Source organism: Pongo pygmaeus, chromosome 16, assembly GCF_028885625.2.
Source record: "Pongo pygmaeus isolate AG05252 chromosome 16, NHGRI_mPonPyg2-v2.0_pri, whole genome shotgun sequence".
NCBI classification, from domain to species: domain Eukaryota; kingdom Metazoa; phylum Chordata; class Mammalia; order Primates; family Hominidae; genus Pongo; species Pongo pygmaeus.
This window is the reverse complement of record NC_072389.2, coordinates 80,580,472-80,607,861: the sequence shown is the minus strand read 5'-3', so window position 1 is coordinate 80,607,861 and position 27,390 is coordinate 80,580,472. Positions and strand designations below refer to the sequence as shown.

At 50.5% G+C, this 27,390-nt stretch overlaps 1 protein-coding gene across 3 annotated transcripts; it reads right to left on the bottom strand.

Annotated features, from left to right (window-relative positions):
- Positions 1–797: 797 nt before the first annotated feature.
- On the bottom strand, positions 798–26,798 carry SCAMP5 (secretory carrier membrane protein 5). 3 transcript variants are annotated; one of them, XM_063652769.1, is made up of 8 exons: positions 26,629–26,728; positions 14,558–14,625; positions 10,449–10,503; positions 9,488–9,616; positions 5,556–5,712; positions 4,325–4,426; positions 3,763–3,880; positions 798–3,511 (listed from the first exon to the last, which is right to left on the bottom strand). In XM_063652769.1, the coding sequence occupies exons 3-8, from the start codon at positions 10,453–10,455 to the stop codon at positions 3,317–3,319; spliced, it is 708 nt and encodes a 235-aa protein (XP_063508839.1). In that variant the 5' UTR covers positions 10,456–10,503; positions 14,558–14,625; positions 26,629–26,728; the 3' UTR covers positions 798–3,316. The 3 variants fall into 3 exon arrangements, with proteins under 3 accessions (XP_063508839.1, XP_054307406.1, XP_063508838.1); XM_054451431.2 differs by lacking the exon at positions 14,558–14,625 and having other exon boundaries at positions 26,629–26,798; XM_063652768.1 differs by lacking the exons at positions 14,558–14,625; positions 26,629–26,728 and adding an exon at positions 25,981–26,000.
- Between the last annotated feature and the right edge of the window lie 592 nt (positions 26,799–27,390).

Genomic DNA, 27,390 nt, shown 5'->3' with positions numbered 1-27,390 from the left:
CTTGAAGGACAGCCAGGAGGTTAGATACAGGATCCCAATAGCGATCCAGGTGGAAGGCATCGAATGGGCAAAGGGAAGGCGGCAGGAGAACACACACTGGCATGCTTCCCTGCCCCCTTCATTTTCTAGCCTTCACAGGCCCCAGGAACCTCTGTATTCATTGAGGTGGCTGAACCAGCTGCGGGTCCCCTGCCCTGAGCTGAGGTGGGGCCTCTGCTCTACCCCTGCCCTTGGCCGCAGTGGACCATCTGGGCCAAACCATCCCTTACGCAGGGATCCAGCCTGTGTCTTTATTTTTTGAGATGGAGCCTTGCTGTGTCGCCCACGCTGGAGTGCAGTGGCGCGATCTTGGCTCACTGCAAGCTCCGCCTCTTGTGTTCACGCCATTCTTCCGCCTCGGCCTCCCGAGTAGCTGGGACTACAGGCGCCCGCCACCTCGCCCAGCTAATTTTTTGTATTTTTAGTAGAGACGGGGTTTCACTGTGTTAGCCAGGATGGTCTCGATCTCCTGACCTCGTGATCTGCCCGTCTCGGCTTCCCAAAGTGTTGGGATTACAGGCGTGAGCCACCGCGCCCTGCTGATCCAGCCTGCTTCTTCCACTTCCTCCTCCCAAGGCAGGGGGCCTAGGTGGCAATTTCATCACCTACTGAAGGCTGCCTCAGAGTCGTATGGCTCTAGGTCTCGGGGAATGACAGACCACAGATCCACCCAGCCCCCATACTTTCAAGCCCCGGCCCCACAGCCCGCTGTGAGGCTCCACGCAAGCCCACAGGAAGACACATGACACAGCAGAACACACAGGGCCAAATGTTCCCCTTTATTATGGTTCACTCAGTTACCAAAGACAGACACATTGGCTCAGGCAGCTCAACTGCCAGCTGGGGAACGTCCAGCTCCAGAAATAGGGAGCAGCAGCGGCACCAGGAGAATGGCAAAGCAGGTCACTGAGACCCCAGGATTGACCTGGGCCCTCCTTCACCCGACCCCAGGCCAGACCTTCCTACAAACATGAATGTGTGCCCTGCCCCCACTTCTCATACTGGTTCTCTCCCCGGGAAAGTGCATAGTTGCCTGGAGATGCAGCATCCCAGGGCCTGAACAAGCTGGGCCACACACTGGGATCAGGCTTTCCCAAGGGTAGAGCCAGAGCGTGGCCATATAGGTCCGAGCCAAAGAGGCAGGTAGGACAGGAAACTGATTGGAGGTAACATCCAACAGGTCATGGGTGCTAGGCAGGGAGCTGGATCACAGGCCTCCTGGAGCTACCAGAGAGAGAAGGGAAAGGGAGCCAAAGGTCTGGGGTAGGGGAGAGGAAGGGAAAGGGAAGAAGGGCCTAGACCTAGGTACCTTTTCAGGTACCAGGGACTGTGACCATTGCTCCCTAGAGAGAAAATGGGAGAGGGGAGAGGCAATTACATTTTGTGGCCCAAACCTAAAGGACCATCAGGAAGAGAAATTCCGGAGGCCCCTGGCTCAGGATGGCCTGGAAGCCTAGGTATTGGGTTCCAAGCTGAAGCCAGGCCAGAGTAGCCAAGTGGGGTTCGGATTTTTGTCCAAACAGCTCAGGCAGGCTTCTGTTGGGAGAAGGGAAGGTGGGAAATGGGCAGATGCTCTTTGGGTGAGAACCCACTCCCCTTCAGGCCCCGCACACAGCTGGAGCCTCTACCAGCCATGTTCTCACACCGCTTGGAACAGAACAGCCCCACGGGCCTAAAACCACTCTCCTTGAAAGTGGTAGGGAGTTCCGACTGGGTGAGGACAAGCCAAGACCAAGGTCTGTAGGCAGAGGGTAGCAAGTTACCTTGATTTGGAAAACAAAACAAAACTAAAGCCAGAGAGCCTCCCCTCCCACCCTGCCTAACCTGAAATCCCATTCAGGCTATTGTGCTTGCAGCCAGGACTGGGCCTGTGCTTCTGCTTGGGCCCTGAGTTCAAGTGCCCAGAACTGCCCTGTGACCAAGAGCAAGCCAGGGTGGGGGAAGGCATGCTCCCCTCTCACTGGGCCCTGCCTGCCTTCTCCTCTGACCTTCCCTCCATGCCTAGCCCTCTGAGCCCTGTCCCTTCTACCAGATCCAAACAGAACAGCTACTGCTCCCAGGAATCCAACAGTCACCGAGAGATACCTAGATGCCACAGTGTGCTGGAGCCAGCCAGACCTCCCCCAGGGACCAACCATTACTGACATGCCCTCTGCTCCAGCTGTGCCTTTACATCTGACAACTGCCCAGCACGTCCCAACTCCTCAGGGAAGGCAGTAAGGCAGATGCCACCTGGCACATGGTGGGATCAGGGTAGGAGAATCAAGCCACAGCAGCTGGGGGCATGGGGAGGAGGCAGAGGGACATAGGCAGAGGGGCTCAAGGGGGCTCTGGGGAGAGAAGGAGGGGAAGGCAGGGGAGAGAAAAGACGAGCCTGCCCCTGCAGATCAAACTCTCAGGCCCAAGCAGACTCACCCCTACATTTTCATCCCCTGGGGGTCAGGTACCCAGGTGGGCTCTGCACCCCCAGCTGTGTGCCCCTCCTACATCAGGGGTAAGGCCCAGCTCCCCATCAGCTTCCTTGAACTGTAAATCAGATTAGATTTGGGGATCTGGGCTCAGTCTCAGGAGCGGATAAAACTGGGACACTTAGCCTTGGGGAAGACAAAGAAAAGCTACATAGGAAAGGGACAGACAGACCATGGGCAAGGGAAGATAGCACAGGGAATGTGACATCAGGGAACAGATGAGGGAGGAGGAGGCTGAAGGAGGGGAGGCCTGGAGGGATGAAAAGAGCAAGGGAATATCCCTGGCCTGCACCCTCTCACCCACCACCAAGAGTGCTAAGTACTGTTACTTCCCAGGAAGAAGTAGAAACAGTTCCAGCTCATAACCCTGGGAAGGGGCCAGTCTTTCTGCTATGCATCCTCTGGCCCCGTGAGGGGTCCCTGGGCCAGGGTCAGAGGGGCCAGAGGCAAGAGGGGCAGGTGGAGGGTGGGGGTGGGGGCTGGTTTAGCTCTAAACACACATCTAGCACCACAACAAGAGACCTCCACTGCACACTATTTCACGAGGGGACACAGACACAGCTACTACCGCACGGGACAGCTCCACGTGCAGCCCACAGCTGAGTGCCAAGAGCAGAATCTGAAAGGTGGGGACTGGGGGACAGACATATACATATACATATATATATATATATAACTCTGGTCCTTTGTACAAAGTAGGGAAGGAGAAAAGGGAAGGGGGAACCCTGCTTGGTAACCACAAATGACGATGTGGCTTGAGCCCCCTGTCCCAATGGCCCCAGCTCTGCCACCTGGTAGGCGTGGCTGGTTCACATCTCATTGGAGTACGTGTAGTTGGGGGTGGCGGAATACTGAGTCTGAGGCTGATTCATGGCACCCTGGGCTGCCCCCATGGCTGCGTTCTGGGCCGCCTGCTGCACGTGTGGATTCTTCCACGCCCCTGTGGTCCACTCCTCCTGAGCTTTGCTGAAACTCCCCCCACTTCCCCGGTAAAATTTATGAACCTGTAGGAAAAAGAGTGTAAAGAAGGGTTAATCAAAGAGAAAAGGCAGCCCATCCAGGAAATAGATGGGACCCATCTGTAAAAAAAAACAGTGCTCCCTCCCCATGAATGCCTCTGTAGGAGAGTCCTGCAGGCCGTTCCAGAGTGAGTCCCTTGGAGACCTCGGGATCCTCTTGTAACTTGGAGGAGGGCTTGTTTCAGAACATGGCCCCTTCCCAAGGCCACCTTCTCACCCTTGAGGGGACCACGTACCATGCTGAGGGCGATGAAGGAAAAGACGGCCATCACTGTGAACATGACAGTGGGAATTAGCATCACCACCGCCGAGCCAATGTTCGTTCCGAAGAAGGAGATGGTAGCAATCCAGCCGCTGCAGGGAGGACAATGTTGGGCTGCGGGCAGAACAAGAGGTGCCCAGGAGCCCCCCGCTAGAGGAAGGGACCATCTCATAGCCACAGGGAGGAAACATATCACTAGATGCAGAGGGACCATCTTACTGATACCCAAAGAGCCTGTGCCAGTGGCTCAGGAAGACCCCTTCCCTGTGGCTCAGAGGTGCTCTTCAGATACAACACTTTCTTCCCCCAGGTTTTCCTATAATCCCTGACACCCCTCAGCCCCCAAGAAACCACTGCCAGGTTCTCCTTCCCTCTGATGCTATGGCTGTACTACTACACTATCCCGAATCCTCTCACTCTCCCAACAACCCATCACTCAGGCCCCATAGGCTAGGCAGCTTAGCACACAAAGGTAAGCAAAAGATACACCCACAATGCCACCCTTGCCAGCCCCAGGCCACACCCCTGCCTCTTACCAGACGCCCCAGCCTGGGATGCCCACGGCCTGGATGATGCTGATGACCAACTGAGCCATGAAGGTAAAGAAGAATGCCATGAAACTGAAGGAGCTGTCAGTCCTGCGGCAGAGGAGGTGGCTCCCGTCACCTGGGCAGAGGGCCAGGGCTTCCCTGCCTTCAAGGCCCCCAAGCCCTTCCAAGTTTAAGTGCATAATAGACAGAAGACATTTAAAGGCCTTAATTGAGAGGTCTGAATGGGGTAGTTTTACCCATACATCTTTGCAAGTTTCCATGTGGTAGACCTGTGTGTTGCAACATTACACAGGGAGGGATTTCCTCATGAACAGACCACCCACTGGTACGTGGATGGACGGCCTCATTGGCATAGAAATAGATGGCTCCATTGAGGCAGGAATAAACAGTCTCATTGTCAAGGGGATGGACAACGGCACCAAGACAGCTAGCTCCACTGGCACATGGATGAATGGTCCCGTAGGCTCAGAGATAGAAAGTCTCACTGGCACTAGAATGGACACCCTATTGGCACCAAAATCGTAGCTAATTGGCACTTAGATGGATGGCCTGATTGGCACAAAGAGATTTAAGGCCCCATTAGCATTGAGATGGATATTCTGCTGGCACCAAGACAGATAGCCTTGGTAAACTGATGAATCCTCACATTGGCACAAAGATTGAAAATGCCATTTGGCACTAGGTAGACACCCACTGGCACCAAGACAGCAAGCCCAACGGATACGTGGATGGGTGTTCCCTTTGGCACACAGTTGGATGACCTCATTGCACATGAACAGTGTCAATGGTACATGGCTGGCTGGTCCCATTGGCACATGGATAGATGGTGTCCTTGGCACCAAGTCAGCTAGCCCCACAGGTACTAGGATGGGCAGCTCCACCAAGACAGGCAGCCCCACAGGCAAAATTTAACATGCAGCTGCCCAAGGAAGGGGATGACAGAAGAAAACATAGGCTTGGTCTCTCTATATTTCCCCCACCCAAGGGTAGAGCAAGGAGGAAAGGAACTAACTCTCAGCCCTCTCACCTCAACCTGGCACCCCCAGAAAGCCCAAGCCCTACCTAGCAATCTGAGCCAAAGGTGAACAAGGGAAAGTGAGTTTGGGGGAGGGTAAAAAAAAAAAAAAAAAAAAAAAGAAGTGAGAAAAGATATGGAGAAGAGACAGGGGAGACAGGCAGAGACGGTTAGGCACTGCGGTTAGCACCAACCACTTACTTGAAGGCCTTGTAAATGGGCCGAAACCAGCAGACGTAGGAGCAGGGTGTGAAGAGGATGAGCCAGAGAAAGGCGAGGCCAAAGTTGGTGGCTCCCCCGCCTCCGATCAGCCACGCGAGACAGCCCACCAGGTTCACGGCCAGCGTGACGCTGTTCACTGCAGGCCCAGGAGCACATGCACACATAGAGACAGACACCCAGGCCCATAGAGAGACACATGAGCACCCGGACATGGGCACACACACACCAGTAACGCAACAGAGACCCACAATCAAGCCAGGCCAACAGCGCAGACAAGCACAGAGAGATGCAGACACATTCACAGATTCACACCCACACAAAAGACCCACAACCCATACCAACAAATACATACAGAGACACATGAGACACACATACACACACAGAGGAGTAAAGACTGTAAGAATGCAAGCTGGGAGCTCGAACCAACCCCCACCCCTCAACCCTAGCACCCACTCCTGAGAAATCTGGAGAGCACAGCCTCCAGAACCCAGAGCTTCTGTTCAGCAAGCCCCTTGGAAAGGCCCCAAAGCCTCAGGGTGGTAGAAATGCTCTTGTCCTTATAAGAATGGCTTCAGCCCCTGACCCTCCCAGACTCACAGCAATCACCAAGCCCAAGACATGGGAAACCGACCTTACACTTTCTCTTTCGAGATAGGGGCATGGAAAGGGAAAAATAAAAGGCCTTGTGGAAACATCTCTTCTAGCCATTGTGCCATCTACCTTGCACTTAAATGGGGCAGGCATTGGCGGCTGGAATCTCGGTCTTTATCTAATTTATTTCTTTTTTTTTTTTTTTTTTTGAGATGGAATCTCGCTCTGTTGCCCAGGCTGGAGTGCAGTAGTGCGATCTCGGCTCACTGCAACCTCCACTTCTCAGGTTCAAGCGATTCTCCTGCTTCAGCCTCCTGAGTAGCTGGGATTACAGGCACCTGCCATCACACCCAGCTAATTTTTGTATTTTTAGCAGAGATGGGTTTTCACCAAGTTGGCCAGGCTGGTCTCGAACTCCTGACCTCAGGTGATCCACCTGCCTTGGCCTCCCACAGTGCCGGATTATAGGTGTGAGTCACTGTGCCCAGCTATCTAATCTATTTCTTAGATAACTCTAATGCCGGCTCCTTGAAGAAGGCTTCCTTTGCTACTGCAACCTCATCATCTCCCATCCCTTTGACCTTCTACAGACCTGGGCTGCTCTCAAGTTTCCCCAGATATAAATCCCAGCCCATCAACCAGACTAAAAGTTCCCCAAGAACAGGACCCAGGCTCCCCCTCCTCTGTCCCCACCTCATCTAGCTGAACTAGGAGGCACAGTGTCACTGAGTCACGGCCAGCAGGGACCTCAAAGATTTACAGATAAAAGCAATGCTGGTACTAACACACACGCACATCATTATCTAACATAAGGGCACTCCCTTCCTTGAAAACAAAGCTAAGTCCACAAAGACCTGCTGAATAAACAAAGGAAGGAGGGCTCAATCATGGCCTCAAACAGCCAGGCATCTGTGGTCCTGTCTTCTGAATAGAACCTTAAGCACCTCAAGGGTTATATACATTTCCCTGGGAGTAAAGCACCTGTGGGTGCCTAGTGAGGACTTAAGGAGATATTTATAGCCCTTAAATCCAGCTACTGGATGAGATGTTCCCAGGAGTTGAGTTCCCAGAGCCCAGGTCAGACAAAGTGACCTCCAAACTTGGCCTGACCACCGTGTCACCCATCTCAGGGCCCCTCATAATAAGTGGGCATTTCTTCCTATACATTTCAGCTGTATTTCCTCTATCCCTGTTCATTGCCCCAAAATCTCCTGAAGGCTTGGTGTTAAAAACTGATTTTATTTGCTCTTTATATAGAAAAGACACTAACCTATTATATTGGTTAACATCTCTCCCCAGTCCAACCTGCCCCAGCTCCCTTGCTCAAACACCTCTGCTGCACTTATTCTGCTTCCTCTCTGGAATGGATACCCATGGGCTCAGCCCCTCTTTCTCTCTAGCCATCAGCTTCTTTCTGTCTTCACTCTTCTCCTTATCCAGCTTAGATTCCATAATTCATTACTCATTTTCTTATTCCCTCCCCTGCCCTGCCTTCTGGCCACACTCACCCTAGATGAACATAATTCTCATCTGTACCTGAGCTGAATGTTGCTAAGAAAAAAAGGGGACCCCATGAGGAAGACTGTAAATTCACATCAGCCAACGTCAAATGAACTTTGTGTGTGGCCCAGAAATCTTAGGGGCTGGGTTTCTTTGGAGTGTCCTCACTCTCCGTCGACAAACATGGCCTCATTGTGAGCCCACTCTCCCCACTACATCATATTTGATGGAAAAAGTGGAAGTCATCAGAGGTACCTTCCTCATTTGCTTCCTAACATCTACAGACTTACCCACACCTGTCCCATCCCCCCCTTCTCTCAGGTTACATGGTGGGAGATCCCTTCTTCACTCAAAGGCCAAGCCAGGCCTTGAAACTGAGTCTGTCTGCCCCATCCTCTTCCTACCATGCCATGAGGGACCTGCTGCAAAGACAGCATATTTTACCACCTTGCCGGCACGTGCAAGCAACTGCCCAGGTAGGCAGCTAAGTGAAGGCCTTACTCAGGGCTGTGTCACGCATAGCAGAACCCAACTGCAGTCACACTGCGGGTATCTTGGGCTCCTGGGGCTCATACCCAGCACAGGATAGCCAGCTTGCCTTCCCCTCACATGCCTAAGAGGTACCTTCTAACCAGCCTCAGCACAGCCAAGTCTCATCCGCCAAAGAAGATACCTTTCCCACCACCTGCTACAGATCACCAGAAATGAAGCCTTTACACTCTCAACCTTAAAACCTTAGAACATTGATGCTAAGGTTTTCTAAATAAGGAATTCTAGATTATTTAATTATTTTTTTAGAGGCAGGCTCTTACTCTGTCACCCAGGGTGGAGTGCAGTAGCATGATCATAGTTCACTGCAGCCTTGAACTCCTGGGCTCAAGTGATGCTCCCACCTTAGTCCCCTGAGTATCTAGGACTACAGGCATGTGCCGCTATTCCCAGCTAGTTTTTTTTAAAGAGATGGGGTCTTGCTGTGTTGCCCACGCTGGTCTCAAGCTTCTAGGCTCATTGGATCCTCCTGCCTTGGCCTCCTGAGTAGCTGGGACTACAAGTGTGAGCCACCACACAGGCCTGATTTTTTTTATTTTCCGTAGAGACAGGGGTCTTGCTGTGTTGCCTAGGCTGGTCTTAAACTCCTTACCTCAAGTGATCCTCCTGGCTCAGCCTCCCAAAGTGCCAGGATCACAGGTGTGAACCACTGTGCCTGACATTAGACTCTTACAGGTATAGACCACCCAACACAGAGCTGCATGGAACCACAGCAATTGCCAAGCCAATACTCTCTTCTTACAAATGAGGAACCTGCTGCTTGGGAAGAACAGTGACTGGGCAAACTTGATCCCACAGCTCCCAGCTCCCAGTTGAATCCTCCTTTCTCTGAGCAATCTTCCAGAGAAAGCAAGACAAATAAGGCTTTGAGGGAAGGATTCCTCTCCCAATCCAGGTCCTGAGGTCCTGACAGTCCCCAGAGGTTCCCTGGAAAGTTACTCCAGTGGAAGGGAAAGGGGAAGCAAGAAGACAGGGATTACACTGCAGAGAGGGACCCCCGTCCAGACGCTCTGTGAAAAGAGGGTGGAGGGGAAGGAAGGGAGGAGAGGCCTAGATGGGGGAGGTTGAGGGAAACTGAGGCCCAGTCGGGGAGGTGGCCCATGGAAGAAGCCTCTGGGAGCCTGGCAGGGGAAGACTTATGGTCCATGCATATGCCACAAGTGGGACTGAAGGACAGTCAGGCCTGTGGGCACCCCACCCCGCTGCCCAGCATGCCCAGTCTTCCTTCCTCCTCCAGCCACCCTGGCCCACCCCCATCCCACGGCACTCACACATCCAGAGGTAGTAGAGGCGCTTGGTCATGCTGAGATGCTGGGGAGGAATATCTGCCTCGAAGTCTTGGTAGAAACATGGCTTCAGCGGGATGAATTTGGGCAATGGTGGGAAGTTGTTCACTTTCTCTGTGGATGAGACACATTGCACAACATCACCTCCAGTCTTCTACCCGACAATCCAAGATGCCCATCCTTCCCCTGGCTGTGCTGCCCCATTGGCCCCTGTGGCCACCGGCCACTCTGCTTTCCCCACCCAGCCGTCCCTACCTCCCCGGGTCAGCTGTGATGATCCCAAAGTAGCCAAAGGCCCTGAGACTGTGTCACTCAGAATAAAAAACAATGTTACCTTGACAGACATCATTTACTGTTTTTTAATTCTGAATGACACTGTCTCAGGGCCTCAAGGTACCACCCTCTCAGCGGGGGCAGCTCCAGGCAGAGGAAGCGGGATGCGTGAGAATCTACAGACATGGGTTCCAGCCTCCACTCAGCATCTGTGCTCTGGGGCAAATCATCGCCCCTCTCTAGACCTCAGTTTATTTGCTGGAGTGGGGGCTGGGCTACACGGTCCCTAAAGTTCCCTCCAGCTCTGGCATTCTATACCTCTGAGCCTTCTGAACCAGAAAAAAAAAGGCCTCAGAGTATTAGAAAGCAATAGAGACAGAGGGGAGGAGGGCTGAGCCACCCATGTGGCTAATCAGGCAGATGGACAGTAAGACAAGGACATCAAGGTGCTCAATTCCTGGTCCATAAGACCAAAGATCTGACAGAGGGCTAGACAATGTCATGTTGAGGTTCTCAGACAGGCCTCAGTGGAGAGAGTGGGGAAAGCTTGGGGACAATAAGATGGAAAGAACCTGGCCTCCAAAGGCTAGGGGAGATAAGGGAACCAGGAAGAGGGCCATCCACGCTATGCTCACTGTCATGTCCTACCCACACAGCCTGCCCCTCTCCTTACCTGCCATGATGTTACCAGCCGGCCCAGTGGCCTGCCCACACCTCTTTGTCCTGAACTGGAAGGAAAGAAAAGCCAGAGAAGGATGAGATCAGGGTCGCACCCAACCCAGTCCCTCTCTACTCCCCATCTGGGCTGCAAGCTCCCCAGGACAGGACCCAGCACATACTCTCACAGTACCGCGAATGCAATGGAGGCAGCTCCCCTCCTCCCAGAGCCACCCTTCCACCAGCTGCATCTTACCAGCTGCTCCTGCCCTCTGCTTCAAGGCACAAAATCTACCCTCCGAAAACCCCATCCAAGGGTAGGAAAGGAACCTGGGAGGGGATCCCATACAGGGAAAGCCAAGTGACATTCTATTCCTTGACCTTGGATTACAGACTGAGCCTCGGCCTGGGTCACAGGCTAGCCTCCCTTTGCTCCTTTTGCCTTTGTTCATTTATTAGGACACTTAAATGGTGCTGGAAGAGAGAATGAGCAAGACAGATGTGGTCCCTGCTCTCCCCATGAAACAGTCAATCACCTCTGCAGTAATCATACAAAAGGCAAGCACAGCCACCGTGAAAACATACACAGCATGTCACGGTGATCTAATCTGGTCTGGGGAGTCAGGGAAATTAAATTTTTTTAAATAAAAAAACTTTTTTTGAGACGGGGTCTCTCTCTGTTGCCCAGGCTGGAGTGCAGTGGTACAATCCCAGCTCACGGCAGCCTCAGCCTCCCCAGGTGATCCTCCAAGCTCAGCCTCCTGAGTAGCTGGAACTACAGGCATGCACCACCATGCCCAGCTAATTTTTATATTTTTTTGTAGAGATTGAGTTTTGCCATATTGCTCAGGCTAATTTGAATTCCTAGGCTCAAGCAATCCACCTGCCTCAGCCTCCCAAAGTGCTAGGATCACAGGCATGAGCCACTACACCCAGCCTCAGGGAAATTAAATACAAGTGGTAGTAAAAACCTGAAGAATGAAGAGGCGTTCCCCAGGCAAAATAGCCTTCCAGGCAGATGGGAAAGCATCGTACAGGGACAGTTCCTCACTAGGAAGGAACTTCACACTTTTTTTTTCTTAGACAGGGTCTCACTCTGTCACCCAGGCTGGAGTAAAGTGGCACTCCTGGGCTCAAGCCATCCTCCTGCCTCAGCCTCTTGAGTAGATAGACTATAGGGACAGACTACCATGCTAATTTTTTAATATTTTGTAGAGAGGAGGTCTTGCTGTGTTGCACAGCTGGTCTCAAATTCCTGGCCTCAAGCAATCCTCCCGCTTTGGACTCCCAAAGCGCTGGGATTATAGGCATGAGCCACCCATCATAAGGGAAAGAAAGCCACTATGGCCAAAGCAGAGTGCAAATGAGGGGGCAGCAGATGAGGCTGGAGAGGCAAGGTGGGCAGGATGTGCTTCCTGAGACTCTTAGGAGACAAGTTTGAAGGGGTCTTGGTTTTAAGGAGTAGGGGAAAGGGAGCAATTGGAAGACTCCCTGCCCACTCTACCCCAAGTGGATGGTGGGGACCCATCATGACAAGCCTGTGTGAGACGAGGCGGAGGTTCCAGGGGAGGACAAGCAGCTGTGCTAGGGACATGCAGGGTAGAGATGCTGGGGGACACCTGGACAGGGCGTCTTATAGGAATCTGGAGGGTACAAACATGCTCTGCTCCTGGGAGTTCAGCAGGAGGCCTGGCTGACCCATGCTAAGTAATCATTGGCAAGCTAAGGCCAAGGAAACCAAGCAGCAATCACCTTGTTAGAACAGTAACTTTGGTGGACATTTATATAGTCAACAGCAGAAAATGGTCCACAACCAAGTGCTAAGGCAACGCAACATTTAAAAGCTGGGCAGAAATTTGCTTAAAGTTTTGGAACAGGAAAAACTAAATCTATGGTGTTAGAAGTCAAGATAGTATTACCCTTGATGGGGCAGCGACTGGGGGCCCGGCATCTGTTCCTGGTCAGGGTGCTGGATACACAAAGGTATGGATTTTGTGAACATTCTCCAAGCATACAGTTACAACTTATGCAATCTCCTGTGTGTTAGACTTCCATGAGAAGTTTGCTTTAAAATAAAAACTTCAGGCTGGGCGTAGTGGCTCACACCTGTAATCCCAGCATTTTGGGAGTCCGAGGCAGGAGGATCACTTGAGCCCAGTAGTTTAACACCAGTCTGGCCAACACAGTGGGACTCCATCTCTACAAAAAATAAAAAATTAGGCAGGCACGGTGGTGTGTGCCTGTAGTCCCAGCTCCTCAGGAGGCTGAAGTGTGAGGATTGCTTGAGTCCAGGAGGTAGAGGCTGCAGTGAGCCATGACTGCACCGCTGCACTCCAGCCTGGGCAACAGAGCAAGACTGTCTCAAAGGAAAAAAGCACACACACACACACACACACACACACACACACACACACACACACACACACACAAACTTCTAGCATTCCCGTCAAATTCTTCTGGACCTGATTAAAAGATCGGGCAATTACAATCTTCAGGCTCTTTTGTGATATGGGATCAAATACAGATATAAAAACCCAGTAACATCTACCACAAAAAGAAAAGAGAAGGGTATGATAGAGACAATCAGGAAATGATACCCATACACAGGTGCATTAATTGTGGCACTGTTTTGAATAACAAAGGATTAGAAACCATCAATAGGGGACTGATTAAACCAATGGTACAGTCATACAATGGACTGTTCCGCAGCTATTTTTAAAAATGCAGCTGTTAAAAATTTTAAAAAGAGGAAGCGGTTCTCTGGGTACTGATATGCAAAAATCTCCAAAAACATGAGTAGTTAAAAAAAGCAAGATGTACAACAGTCTGTATGTTATACCTTTCATATTAAAAAAAAGGATGAGAAGATAATAAGAATATATTTTCCCTTTTAACCTAATAATCCTGCTCCTGTTAGTCATTTACCCAGATATAAGAAATGACAAACACATACATTATTCAACATGACACTATTTGCATTAGTAAAATGCTGAAAGCAACCTAAATGTGACTATTTGAATATACGAGGTACATCATACAATAGAGTATTATACAGATGTAAAAAAGAGGCCAGCCACAGTGACTCATACCTGTAATCCCAGCACTTTCAGAGGCGAAGGCAGGAGGATCACTTAAGGTCAGGAGTTTGAGACCAGCCTGGCCAACATGGTGAAACCCCATCGCTACCAAAAAAATACAAAAATTAGCCAGGCATGATGGCATGAGCCTGTAATCCCAACTACTCAGGAGGCTGAGGTGGGAGAATCGCTTGAACCCAGGAGGTGGAGGTTGCACTGAGCCAAGATTGTGCTGCTGCACTCCAGCCTGGGTGACAGAGTAAAACCATGTCCAAAAAAAAAAGAATAAAGATGAGCTCAGTAAACTGCTGTGGAAAGCTTTCCAGGATATATTAAGTAAAAAAAAAAAAAGCAGAGCACAAAAAGTGTAAATCATATGCTACCCCTTATGTAAGAAAGGGGAAGTAAGAATGCACATATGAATTTGCTTATTTTTGCAAAAGAAACACAGGAAGAATCAACCAGAAAGTAATGAAATAGTCACCTACATAACGGAAGGGCTAGGATGAGTAGAGAGACTTCCATTCTTTATATACTTATTAATAAGCTTTTTTAATATACTTGTACACATAAAATGACTTCCATATTTCAAAAATTTAAACCAAAAAGAAAAGCAAACTCTAAAACTGAAACAAAAACAAATCAAGCTAACTATACTTTAAATTGACAACAATCTCACAGACCAAAAAAAAAAAAAAAAGAGCCCAAATAACTTGATCACAGTAATTCTGTGTTCTCTTAGAAAGATAAACCTCAAGGGCAAAAATAACTGCAAACAGGCCGGGTGCAGTGGCTCATGACTGGAATTCCAGCACTTTGAGACACCAAGGCAGGTGGATCGCTTGAGCCCAGGAGTTCGAGACCAGCCTGGGTAACACAGCAAGACCCCGTCTCTACAAAAAATACAAACATGGCCAGGCATGGTAGCTCACGCCTATAATCCCAGCACTTTGGGAGGCCGAGGCGGGTGGATCACGAGGTGAAGAGATCAAGACCATCCTGGCCAATATGGTGAAACCCCGTTCTCTACTAAAAATACAAAAATTACCTGGGCGTGGTGGCATGTGCCTGTAGTCCCAGCTACTTGGGAGGTTGAAGCAGAAGAATTGATTGAACCTGGGAGGCAGAGGTTGCAGTGAGCCGAGATCGTGCCACTGCCCTCCAGCCCAGCGACAGAGCAAGACTCCGTCTCAAAAAAAAAAAAAAAAAAATACAAACATTAGCGGAACATAGTGATGTGCGCCTGTAGTCCCAGCTTCTCATGAGGCTGAGGTGGGAGGATCACTTGAGCTCAGGAAGTCGAGGCTGCAGTGAGGTGTGTTTGCGCCACTGCACTCCAGCCTGGGCGACAGAGCAAGACCCTGTCTCAAAAAAAGAAAAAGAAACTGCAAACAAGTCATGAATTTTAGCAGGTTTACTCTTACTGCTGGTACTGCTGTGATGACTCTAAAGTTTTGCCTGTATACTACAGGAGAGGGCAAATGAGTCAGTGTGCTGATTATTTGGGGAAGGTGGGTTCTCACTGTAGGAGGAGACAGAATACAGACCGCGGAAAGGTAAGAAAGAGCCTTGTGGTGTTGGATTCAAAGCAGAGGTATCAGTATGAACACAGAATTTTAAAAATATATATGGCTGGTCCCAAGCCAGGAAAAGGAAATACAAGGTTAGCCTGGAACATCTTGTGGTATCATAAAGAAGAAAGTACTTAATAACTAATGGAGGCAAGTCAAAAGGACACAAGAACCAGTCTGAAAGGGCTACCACCAACCAAATTTGGGACAATAGACTATAAAAAGTAATAACCACGTGGATTTTTTCCTCTTTTTTTTTTTTTTTTTTTTCTTGAGACAGAGTTGCGCTCTGTTGCCCAGGCCAGAGTGCAGCAGCATGATCTCAGCTCACTGCAACCTCTGCCTCCTGGGTTCAAGTGATTCTTCTGCTTCAGCCTGCCAGGTAGCTGGGCTTACAGGCACCCGCCACCACACCCAGCTAATTTTTTTTTTTTTTTTTTTTTTTGAGATGGAGTCTCACTCTGTCGCCCAGGCCAGAGTGCAGTGGCGTGATCTCAGCTCACTGCAAGCTCCGCCTCTCTCCTGCCTCAGCCTCCCGAGTAGCTGGGACTACAGGCGCCTGCCACCACACCTGGCTAATTTTTTTGTATTTTTTTAGTAGAAACGGGGTTTCACCGTGTTAGCCAGGATAGTCTCGATCTCTTGACCTCGTGATCCGCCCGCCTCGGCCTCCCAAAGTGCTGGGATTACAGACGTTAGCCACCGCACCCAGCCAATTGTTATATTTTTAGTAGAGACAGGGTTTCACCATGTTGGCCAGGCTGGTCTTGAACTCCTGGCCTCAAGCCATCCACCCACCTTGGCCTCCCAAAGTGCTGGCATTACAGGCATAAGCCACAGTGTCTGGCCCACATGGACTATTATTTTTTTTTAATCCATGAGTCCAAAGTGACATTATTATTTTATTTTTTAAAAGAGAGGGAGGGCCTGGCTCAGTGGCTCACATCTGTAATCCTAGCACTTTGGGAGGCCGAGGCAGGAGGATCACAAGGTCAGGAGTTCGAGACCAGCCTGGCCAACACAGTGAAACCCTGTCTCTACTAAAAATACAAAAAATTAACTGAGCATGGTGGCGGGCGCCTGTAACTCCAGCTACTCCAGAGGCTGGGGCAGGAGAATAGCTTGAACCCGGGAGGTGGAGGTTGCAGTGAGCCAAGAGCACGCCACTCCACTCCAGCCTGGGTGACAAGAGCTAGACTCCATCTCAAAAAACCAAAGCAAAAAAAAAAAGAGAGAGGGAGGCCGAGGCAGATCACTTGAGGTCAGGAGTTCAAGACCAGCCTGGCCAACATGGTGAAACCTTGCCTCTACCAAAAAATACAAAAAATAACCAGGCATGGTAGCACATGCTTGTAGCCCCAACTACTCAGGAGGCTGAGGCAGGAGAATCGCTTGAACCCGGGAGGCGGAGGTTGCAGTAAGACGAGATCGCGCCACTGCACTCCAGCCTGGGTGACAGAGTGAGACTCCGTCTCAAAAAAAGAAAGAAAGAAAGAACATCATGTGCCTCCTGCTATGCTGTGCACAGAAGGACTCAAGGTCATGTATGAATACTGTTGCCAAAAAAATGTTTAATCTGAAAATAATTATGAAAAAACAATCCAACAAATTGAGATTGTGGGAAATTCTACGAGACAAATGTTAATGTCATGAAAGACAGAAATTGGCAGGGGGAATTTATCTAAATTAATGGAGACAAAAGAGGCATGCAACCAAATGCAATGGGGAAGCCTGTCAGATTTGTTTTTTTTTTTTGAGACGGAGTTTCGCTCTTATTGCCTAGGCTGGAGTGCAATGGTGCAATCGTGGCTCGCCGCAACCTCCGCCTCCCCGGTTCAAGCGATTCTCCTGCCTCAGCCTCTGGAGTAGCGGGACTACAGACATGCGCCACCACGCCCAGCTAATTTTGTAGTTTTAGTAGAGATGGCGTTTCTCCATGTTGGTCAGGCTGGTCTCGAACTCCTGACCTCAGGTGATCTGCCCGCATTGGCCTCCCAAAGTGCTGGGATTACAGGCATGAGCCACCGCACCAGCCTGGATCTTGGATTTTTTTTTTTGGAGACAGAGTCTCGCTCTGTCACCCAGGCTGGAGTGCAGTGGCGCGATCTCAGCTCACTGCAAGCTCTGCCTCCCGGGTTCAAGCAATTATCCTGCCTCAGCCTCCCAAGTAGCTGGGACTACAGCCGCACGCCACCACGCCCAGCTAATTTTTGTATTTTTAGTAGAGACTGGGTTTCACCATGTTGGGCAGGATGGTCTCCATCTCTTGACTTCGTGATCCGCCCGACTCAGCCTTCCAAAGTACTGGGATTACAGGCGTGAGCCACCGCGCCCAGCCAGGTCCTGGATTTTAAAATCACAGCTATAAAGGACATTTTTAGGACAACTAGAGAAACTTGAATATAGGCTGCATAGTAGATACTACTATTCACTATTAAATTTCTTGGGTATTGTGTGTGTGCATGTTTTTGTTTCTTTCTTTCTTTCTTTTTTTTTTTTTGAGACAGGGTCTCATTCTGTCACCCAGGCTGGAGGAATGCAGCAGCACAATCACAGCTCACTGCAGTCTCAATCTCCCAGGCTCAAGAGATCCTCCAGTCTCAGTCTCCTGAGTAGCTGGGACTAAAGGTGCGTGCCATCATGCCCAGCTAATTTTTGTATTTTTTGCAGAGAGAAGGTTTCACCATGTTGCCTAGGCTGATCTTGAAGTTCTGGGCTTAAGAGATCCACCCGCCTTGGCCTCCCAAAGTGCTGGGATTACAGGCGTGAGCCACCATGCCGGCCTGTAGAACATCTTTGTTCTTAGAAGACACATGCTGGTCTTTAGAAGCAGTGTTTGGTCTGTAACTTCCTTTCAAATGGTTCTGCAAAAAAATTTTATACACATACATAAAGCAGAAACAGGCATGGTGGTGTGTGCCTGTAGTCTCAGCTACATGAGGAGCTAAGGCAAGATGATCACTTGTGCCCAGGTGTTCGAGCCTTCCGTGAGCAATAAAGCAAGATCCTGTCTCTAAAAAGTAAAAATAGGCCAGACATGGTGAATCACGCCTGTAATCCCAGCACTTTGGGAGACCGAGGCGGGCGGATCACCTGAGGTCGGGAGTTCAAGACCAGCCTGACCAACATGGAGAAACCCTGTCTCTACTAAAAATACAAAATTAGCCAGGCATGGTGGTGCATGCCTGTAATCCCAGCTACTCAGGAGGCTGAAGCAGGAGAATCGCTTGAACCCCGGAAGCGGAGGTTACGGTGAGCAGAGATCACGCCATTGCACTGCAGCCTGGGCAACAAGAGCGAAACTCCATCTCAAAAAAAAAAAGTAAAAATAAAAGATAAAGCAAATGTTGCAAAATGTTAATAATTGATGGGAAAAGGGTATACAGTTGTTCATTGCATTATCTTATTTATTTATTTATTTATTTTAGATAGGGTCTCACTTTGTCACTCAGGCTGGAGTGCAGTGGTGCAATCATAGCTCACTGCAGCCTCGAACTCCTGGGCTCAAGCAATCCTCCCACCTCAGCTTCCCAAGTAGCTGGGAATACAGGTGTGCGCCACCATGCCCAGCTAATTTTTTTATTTTTTGTAGAGACGAGGTCTCGCTACATTGCCCAAGCTGGTCTCAAACCCCCGGGCTCAAGCCATCTACCTGCCGTGGCTTCCCAACGTGCTGGGATTACAGGCATGAGGTCACTATGCCCAGCCCATTGCCCTATTCTTTAAACTTTTTTGTAGCTTTGAAATTTTTCAAAATAAAAAGTGGGGTGAAATATACATATCTGTATTTGACAATATATGCACAAAGAATCTCTGGAAGAATATCAAGAAAAAAATATGGTAATTGTGGCTCTCTGGGGAACAAAGGAACTGAATGAATATAGAGTAGGTGGGAAGCAGAATATTTACTATATAACTTTATACCATTTCCATATAATTGATGACATCATCAGTTTTAAGACAGACCATTATTTTATTGACCAAAAGTAAGGAAAAACATTGCCAATTTGCAGGCCAGGCACCATGGCTCACGCCTGTAATCCCAGCACTTTGAGAGGCGGAGGTGGGCGGATCACTTGAGGTCAGGAGTTCGAGACCAGCCTGGCCAACACAGTGAAACTCTGTCTCTACTAAAAATATAAAAATTAGCCCGGTGTGACGGCGTGCGCCTGTAATCCCAGCTACACAGGAGGCTGAGGCAGGAGAATAGCTTGAGCCCAGGACGCAGAGGTTGCAGTGAGCTGAGATCATGCCACACTGCACTCCAGCCTGAGTGACAGAGCCAGACTCAATCTCCAAAAAAAAAAAAAGCCAATTTGTAACTGTAAGATGCCAGAAATTTTAAAACACAGACATGAAAATGTTTTCAGAAATATCAAAATGTTCATCTTAGAACTGACAAAATTTGGAACATCTTTGTGAAATGTAAATCGTATAAATGTATTACCTATTCAAAAAAATAAAAAGTCAAGAAAGTTAAGCAGAAAAAAAAAAGTCAAGCAGAATAGGATAGTTGGAGAAGAATGAGAAGGAGCAGCTGATGAGGCACGAGGAAAGCCCAGAGAGTGTGGAGTCTCCATAGCCAGAGGCAGAGATTGGACAAATGTGACAATGCCACTGAGGGCTCCCATGTGAAAGGATGGCACTACCAGTACTAACGTGTTCATGACACTAACAGCATCAAGTCAGCTGTGAATCCAGCAAGAATAATTTTGGTGGTGACAGTAGTGATAGAGAAACCTGGCTGAGAATATACAGAGAGAATAAAGATAGCTTACTACCTGGGTAGGATATAGGGGTAGGAAGAGGGCCCAGGGAGGGCTGCAGCTGGGGGTCATTTAAGATGGAAATAAGCCAGAGATGTGTAGGATACATAAAAAGGTTGCAATTACAGTAGAGACAGATGTTACCTGATAGACAAAGCCCGTGAAGAGGGAGACACAGGGGCACCAGTGCAAGGAGGTAGACAAGCCTTGATCCTAACAGGTGGGAAGCCGAACGGGATCCAAGCAGATGCAGGCAAGTTTGAGGTCTTAGATGGGCATCAAGAGCATCCTGGATGTCTGCTTCAATTTTCTGTTTTATTATTTTATTTTCACAGGCGTTCAATTTTGTTTTATTTTTTATTTGAGACAGGGTCTCGCTCTATTGCCCAGGCTGGAGTGCAGTGCTGCAATCACAGCTCACTGCAGCCTCAACCTCCTACACTCAATCCATCCTTCCACCTCAGCCTCCCAAGTAGCTGGGACTACAGGTGCGTGCCACCACGCCTAGCTAATTTTTTTGTTTTGTTTATTGGTAGAGATGGGGTTTCACCATGTTGCCCAGGTTAGTCTTTTTTTTTTTTTTTTTTTTGAGACCGAGTCTTGCCCTGTCGCCCAGGCTGGAGTGCAATGGCATGATCTCGGCTCACTGCAACCTCCGCTTCCTGGGTTCAAGCAATTCTCCTGCCTCAGCCTCCCGAGTAGCTGGAATTACAGGCACGTGCCATCGCACCTGGCAAATTTTTTGTATCTTTAGTAGAGACGGGGTTTCACCACGTTGGCCAGGCTGGTGTCGAACTCCTGACCTCGTGATCCACCACCTCAACTTCCCAAAGTGCTGGGATTACAGGCATGAGCCAAGTTGCCTGGCCGCCTAGGTTAGTCTTGAACTCCTGGACTCAAGAGATCCACCCGCCTCAGCCTCCCAAAGTGCTGGGGTTACAGATATGAGCCACTGCACCTAGCGCAATATTCTCTGTGATAGAGGAGACAAGATGAAGGTGAGAGGGAGGAGATAAGCATACAGGACCCAGCAAAATCAAGGAGCAATTCTGACACAGCCTAAGCACTCTGGGAGAGCAGACTCAGAAAGCTGTGGTAACACAGAACACCTCCCTGGTCTGTCTTACAGGAGTCAAGGATGGCTTCATAGATATTGGAGCTGAATTTTTTTTTTTTTTTTTGGAGTCTCGCTGTGTCGCCCAGGCTGGAGTGCAGTGACGCGATCTCGGCTCACTGCAAACTCCGCCTCCCGGGTTCACGCCATTCTCCTGCCTCAGCCTCCCAAGTAGCTGGGACTACAGGCACCCGCCACCACCCCCGGCTAATTTTGTTTTTGTATTTTTAGTAGAGACGGGGTTTCACCGTGTTAGCCAGGATGGTCTCGGCTAGTATCGATCTCCTGACCTCGTGATACGCCCGCCTCAGCCTCCCAAAGTGCTGGGATTACAGGCGTGAGCCACCGCGCCCAGCCTGGAGCTGAATTTTTAACAAGGAATAGGGAGTTGGCTAGGAAAAGAGAATCAGGAAAGCAGGTGTGAAGGTCAGAAGAGCAATAGCACGGCATACTTAAGGAACGAAAGAGGCAGAAGGAGGATGAATCTCAAAGTGAAGGGAGCAAAGGAAAGGCAAAATGGAGTTGAAAGGTAAATGGGGCTAGGTCATCCTGGCCTTGAAGGCCATGGGCAGTATTTGGACTTTGTCCTCAGCGTCATGGGAGCCACTGAAGGATTTTATTCTTCTTCTCCTCAAAAAAAAAAAAAAAAAAGGCTGGGTGCAGTGGCTCACGCCTGTAATCCCAGCACTCTGGGAGGCCGAGGCGGATCACGAGGTCAGGAAATTGAGACCATCCTGGCTAACACGGTGAAACCTCGTCTCTACTTAAAAAATACAAAAAATTAGCCGGGCATGGTGGCAGGCCTGTAGTCCCAGCTACTCGGGAGGCTGAGGCAGGGGAATCGCTTGAACCCAGGAGGCAGAGCTTGCAGTGAGCCAAGATCGTGCCACTGCACTCCAGCCTGGGGGACAGAACAAGACTCCCTCTCAAAAAAAAAAAAAATGGCCTTAAAGGTTTTTTTAAATATGCCTAGCGCGGTGGCGTGTGCCTGTAGTCCCAGCTACTCAGGAGGCTGAGGCGGGAGGATTGTGTGAGCCCAGGGGTTGGATGCTACAGTGAGCTATGATTGCACCTGTGAATAGTCACTGCACTACAGCCTGGGCAACATAGTGAGACCTCATCTCTAAACTAATTAGTTAATTAATATGCTGCTTTTTAGCTATGTGTAAAAATATATGCAATTAAAAAAAAATCTAAGTGCATAAAGTAGAAAAGTCTTCCCAAAATCCACCTTCTCAGATGCCACTCGTTTAACAGTCTGATCTTTAGGTTTGGTGGATTTTGTTGGCTTTCATTTTTAACGTATGTAGAATCATATATGACAAAAATGAGATCATTCTACACACCCTGTTTTATAACCTGTTTTTTTCCACTCAACAATATCTCGTGAAAGTTTTTCATGTTAATGAATACAGATCTATCTCAATCTTTTTAATGACTGGTCGACTGGGTCAACAATGTCCATGGCCATGAAGCAGTCAGGTGACAAGTTGATATGGCAATCAGGAAGTGTTTTATTTTATTTATTTATTTTTGAGACAGTGTCTCTCTCTGTCAGCAGGCTGGAGTGCGCTGGTGCGATCTCGGCCCACTGCAACCTCCGTCTCCTGGGTTCAAGCGATTCCCCTGCCTCAGCCTCCCGAGTGGCTGGGACTACAGGCACACACCACCATGCCCAGCTAATTTTTGTGTTTCTTTATTTTTGTTTTTGTTTGTTTGTTTTTTTGTTTTTGTTTTGAGATGGAGTCTTGCTCTGTCACCCAGGCTGGAGGGCAGTGGCGCGATCTCAGCTCACTGCAAGCTCCGCCTCGGGAAAACATGGGGGTGGTTCCACCTCCCCCACACACACCCCGACCACCCTCTACATGAGCAAAGAGCCTGGGAAGAGTAGTCCAGTTTGGAATACTCCTCCCATGGAATAGAAGGGGGAACTGATGGGAATGAGGAGAGGGGTTTCTATAAGTGATGGAGGGATGGCTGAGACTGGAGACCCTTCCCGGCAGCTCAGGTGACACACAGCCAAAGTGGCACAGTGGTTGAGGGCATGGAGTTCAGAAAGAACAGAGAAGAGGCAATTCATGAGATGGAGAAAATGGAGGTGTCTGAGAACTAGAGGTCTCCTTGAGGTCAGAGCACATAAAGCATTAGTTGGACTGTGGTCAGAGAGAAATACTAGAGTTTAAGATTTCAGAGGTGGCCACATGCCAATGAGGACCACATTCAGATGTAGTTGGTTAAAATGGTGACTGAAAGAGGCACTACCTCCCCTGAGACAATGGGACGTGGAGTGGGAGACTGTGGTCCAGCACTAAAGACCTCCAGGAAAACAAGAAAGCAGAGGGAGAGGAGAAAACAACTAGAACGTAGGGGCCTCAAAGGAGGAGTCTCCTCCCTAACTGGGCTCCAGCCTAACCCCTGTCACTGGTCCCAGACAATCTCCCAAAAGTCTGCTTACAGTTCCAGAGAAGTCAGTGCAGCAAAGTATGAATAATTCAGAGCAGAAAGCAGAGCACAGGGCAAAGCTGCCTTGTTTGTATATAAAGGTTAGGGCAGAGAGAATCTGGGGCTTGAGAGGGTGGTAAAAGACTAGGGTCACAGAAATGCAAGGCTCCAGGCTTCTCTGCCTTTGTTTCCGGGAAGCCTTTGAAATGGGGGGTGAGGGGTTGGTGGGGAAGACAGCAATCACTGGCCTCTGCAAACCAAAGTTCTTTTTTTTTTTTTTTTTTTTTGAGATGGAGTTTCACTCTGTTGCCCAGGCTGGAGTGCAGTGGCACGATCTCAGCTCACTACAACCTCCTCCACCCAGGTTCAAACGATTCTCCTGCCTCGGCTTCCCTAGTAGCTGGGATTACAGGCATGCATCACCATGCCTAGCTAATTTTTGTATTTTTACTAGAGACGTGGTTTCACCATGTTGGCCAGGCTGGTCTCCAACTCCTGACTTCAGGTGATCCACCCGCCTCCGCCTCCTGAAGTGCTGGGATTACAGGCATGAGCCACCACACCGGCCAAACCAAAGTTCATAGACTACAAAACAGAAGCATTAGCAATCTGCTCAACTGATAATCTTTTATAATGGGGATGGGGGCTACATATCCCTCCAAAGATGTAGGCCTAGGGAAACGCCTCCTTAATTATCAATAAGATAGCAGATACTACCTGAATTTTGTTCATGAAACCCTGACTATAATGTATTCCATTCCTTATTGTGAAGCTAGGACAGAAGGCCCCACAGTGGGGAGACTGAGGCCTCTGGCAGCAGACGAGGGTCAAGCCTGGCTTCAGATCAGTCCAGAGCCCTAGGGCTAACTCCAGGGCTCCCTGCTCACCAGTATGGGCCCCTCATCCCTGGCACAGAAATGGTGATTCCTTTTTGCTGCCCAGAGCCAACCTGCTAAGATGGAAGTTTCCCCCTCCTGCTCTACCTCCAATCCCCTCATCCCACTCCTAGCCCCATCTTCAGCCCTGAAATCCCAGAACTATGAATAATCCTCAGAAAACGGCAGTCTCCTGGCCATGCTATCCCTGTCCTACTGATGACTGTTCAGTAGCCTCCTACAGATCTTTGCCTGGCATTCAAGGCTTTGTGCCAGTCAGCTACAAACCTCCCTCCCCACCACCTTTGGCTGCTCACAGGTTGACCTGCCTCCTACACTCCCAGCCTCATGCAGGAGATCATGTCTAGCCACCCCCTCTGCTTCCAGTGCCCCTAAACTGGCAGCACTATCAGCTCCTCTAAGTCCTGCTACCTTCTCACATCCCACCCCTTCTGGGAAGCCTTTCCAAAAATCACTGCTCTGCATCCCGCTGCATACATTTTGAGTCAGTCATTGGGCACTAAGTGTTCACGTCTTCTCCCATAATCTCTTCCTCACTCCCTCCTGGATGGAGTTTCCAGGAGGGACCCAGCACAGAGCACGGTCAATCCATATACTTGCTTAAGACTTGGACACTCTCCCAATGGGTGGGAGGGAGGCAATTAACGCCCTCCCCCAATCAGATTAAGCCCAAAGCTGCTGTCAAACCTGCTATATCACACTTCCTCCGGGAAACCTTCCGAAACTCCCGGCTGGCAGCAGGGAAGGAAGTGCAGCCTGTAAAGGAAATGCTGTGGGGGGCAAGGGGTGGGGACAGGGACAGGGAGGCACAGGGATGGGAGAGGAAAGGAAAAGGAAGAGGGAGAAGAACGGGGGGATGCTCTAAACTAGAACAAGGAGGATCCTCAAGGGAGGTCACTACTTAGTCCTATTATTTCATCCCTAGAGAAAGGTGCTAGAAAGAGACGCCCAGAGAGGGGAGGTGACTTGGGGAACTTGCTTGGAGGTGGCCACTCAGGAAACGGTTAAAGAAATAGCCACAGAGCCCAAGGTCTCTCTCTAGAACTCCCCTCCTGGGACCCCACTAACTCTCCAAGGGGTTTGCTAAACCTAAGACCCTCTTTCAGGGGCCCATTCACCAGAGACAGCCCCCTCTCAGCTCTAGAGAGTTTGCCTTAAGGCTCACCAAGCCCAGAACAAACCTAAGTTAGCAAGACCTGTGTAGCCCCAAACAAAATCTCTCTGCCAATCATGCCCCTGCAAGAACCATCTCCCTCTTTCAGAGCCCTGCTCCGTGAGGCAGAACGTGTAGGGGACAGGTTGCAAATTTCTCCAGACTCCACCACCCCATGGGCAGTCACATGGCTGAGCTCCCAGGCTCAGCCCCCAACAGCTGTGCTCGTTTTCATCCCTGTGCCTTTGCCCATATATTCTCCTGGAATGCCCTCTCTTGCCTCTCCTCCCACCCAAATCCCATCACCTCTGGAAGTCTCCTATTCGCTGGCTGTCGCCTCCCTTTCTCTCTGTGTCCCTGGGAAAGTCTGCCAGGCCCTCACTGACCTCCCTATCGGGAAGCTGGGACATTACCGGTTTAAGCCGCCTATGACAGTGAATGCTTAGTCCCAGTCTCTACTTGGTTCCCCCAACCCCCAGACCAGGAGCTCCCGAGACGGGGGACAAGGATCGGTTCCCAAACACCTCACCTCCATCCTCGTGACCGACTCCGGCCAGCGTTGAAATGAGCCAAATCCGGCGCCCCCAACTCACCACCCAAAGCCCTGATGGAGCCCGCCTGGTGGCCTGGGCCAGCACGCCCGTCGCCTCGCAACCCTGGGGCGGCTGAGGTCCGCCATCCAAAGGTCGGCCGCCCGAGGGAGGTGAGGGAAGTCAACCCGGGTCCACCTGCAGGCGCTAGTTGGAAGGAAAGGCCCAAAGGAAGCCACGGGCACCCCCTTCCAGTCGCCCCCATCCCCGGCCGCGTGCGCCATCTCCAGAAGGCCGGTTTCCAGGGAACGCCAGGTGGGGCTGGGGGGGGATGGAGGGCCCAAAGCTCAGGCTCCAGATCCAGAGTCTGACGTCACCCAAAGGCCCAGTTCCCTCTGCGGGAGCCACAGATGGGAATGGGGGGGTTTGGGGGGCTTGGGGGGCCTGGGTGCGCCCTGAGCGCTCTCCCCCAGCCCCAAACAGTAAAGGTCACCTCCACTCCCACCTCTCCAGCAGTTCGGCCTTCTTCCTGCATCCAAAGGCGAAGTGTAGGAGGAACAAAGCTGCAGCCAGCGACCCCCACTCCTCTCGCCCCGCGCCCAGCTTCCCTGCAAAGCTCTCCTCCCAGCCTTCATGCCCAGACTCACCTGCCGCGGCCGTTCGGCTGCCGAAAGGCCGCCGCGCTGCGCTGAGCTGCGCTGCACCCGAGCGATGCGGCACGGAGCCGGCCGCGAGCCGCTCCGGGCTGGGGGCGGGGAGCGCGCGCGCGCGCGCGCCCGAGGCCGTCTCTGCGCGCGCCCGCGCCGCCACTGCCTGCAGCAGTCACTCTCGCGAGACTTCCGCTCTACTACTAAGGCTGCTCCTCCTGAGCTCGCGAGAAGGACGACCCGGCCGCCCCGGCATCTTCCAGGAGCTGTCCGAGGTGCTAGTTCCCGGGCCCCGGCCAGATCAGGTGGTTGACGGGCACCTCAGGGACAAGAGCATGGCGTGTAGGTGGAAGGAAGAGACCCAGAGATGGGAGCCTGGCACCAGCAGCCAGAGCCTCAGCTTCCATATCTGTAAACTGGGGAGACTAACCTCCTATACCGATGCCAGGAGCCTCTGGACGTGCCAGAAAGAAGCGAGAAAGAGCTGAGAGCAAGAGAGTGTGGTGACTGAGGAAGGTCCTTCAGATCTGCGGGCGCCGGGGGAAAGAGAGAACAGAGGACGGAAGATCGGAGATGATATTCAGAGAGGCAAGGACACAGATCCACGGAAAGAAGACATAGGAGGACGAGAAAGAAGAGCTGCAAACAGAGACAGAGACACACGGAGAGACTGAGATGAGAGATCAAGGCCTGGAGAGAAAAAAGACATGGAAAGATAAGATAGGTAAGGGAGCATAATGAAGCAAGAAAGAGGCAAGAAAT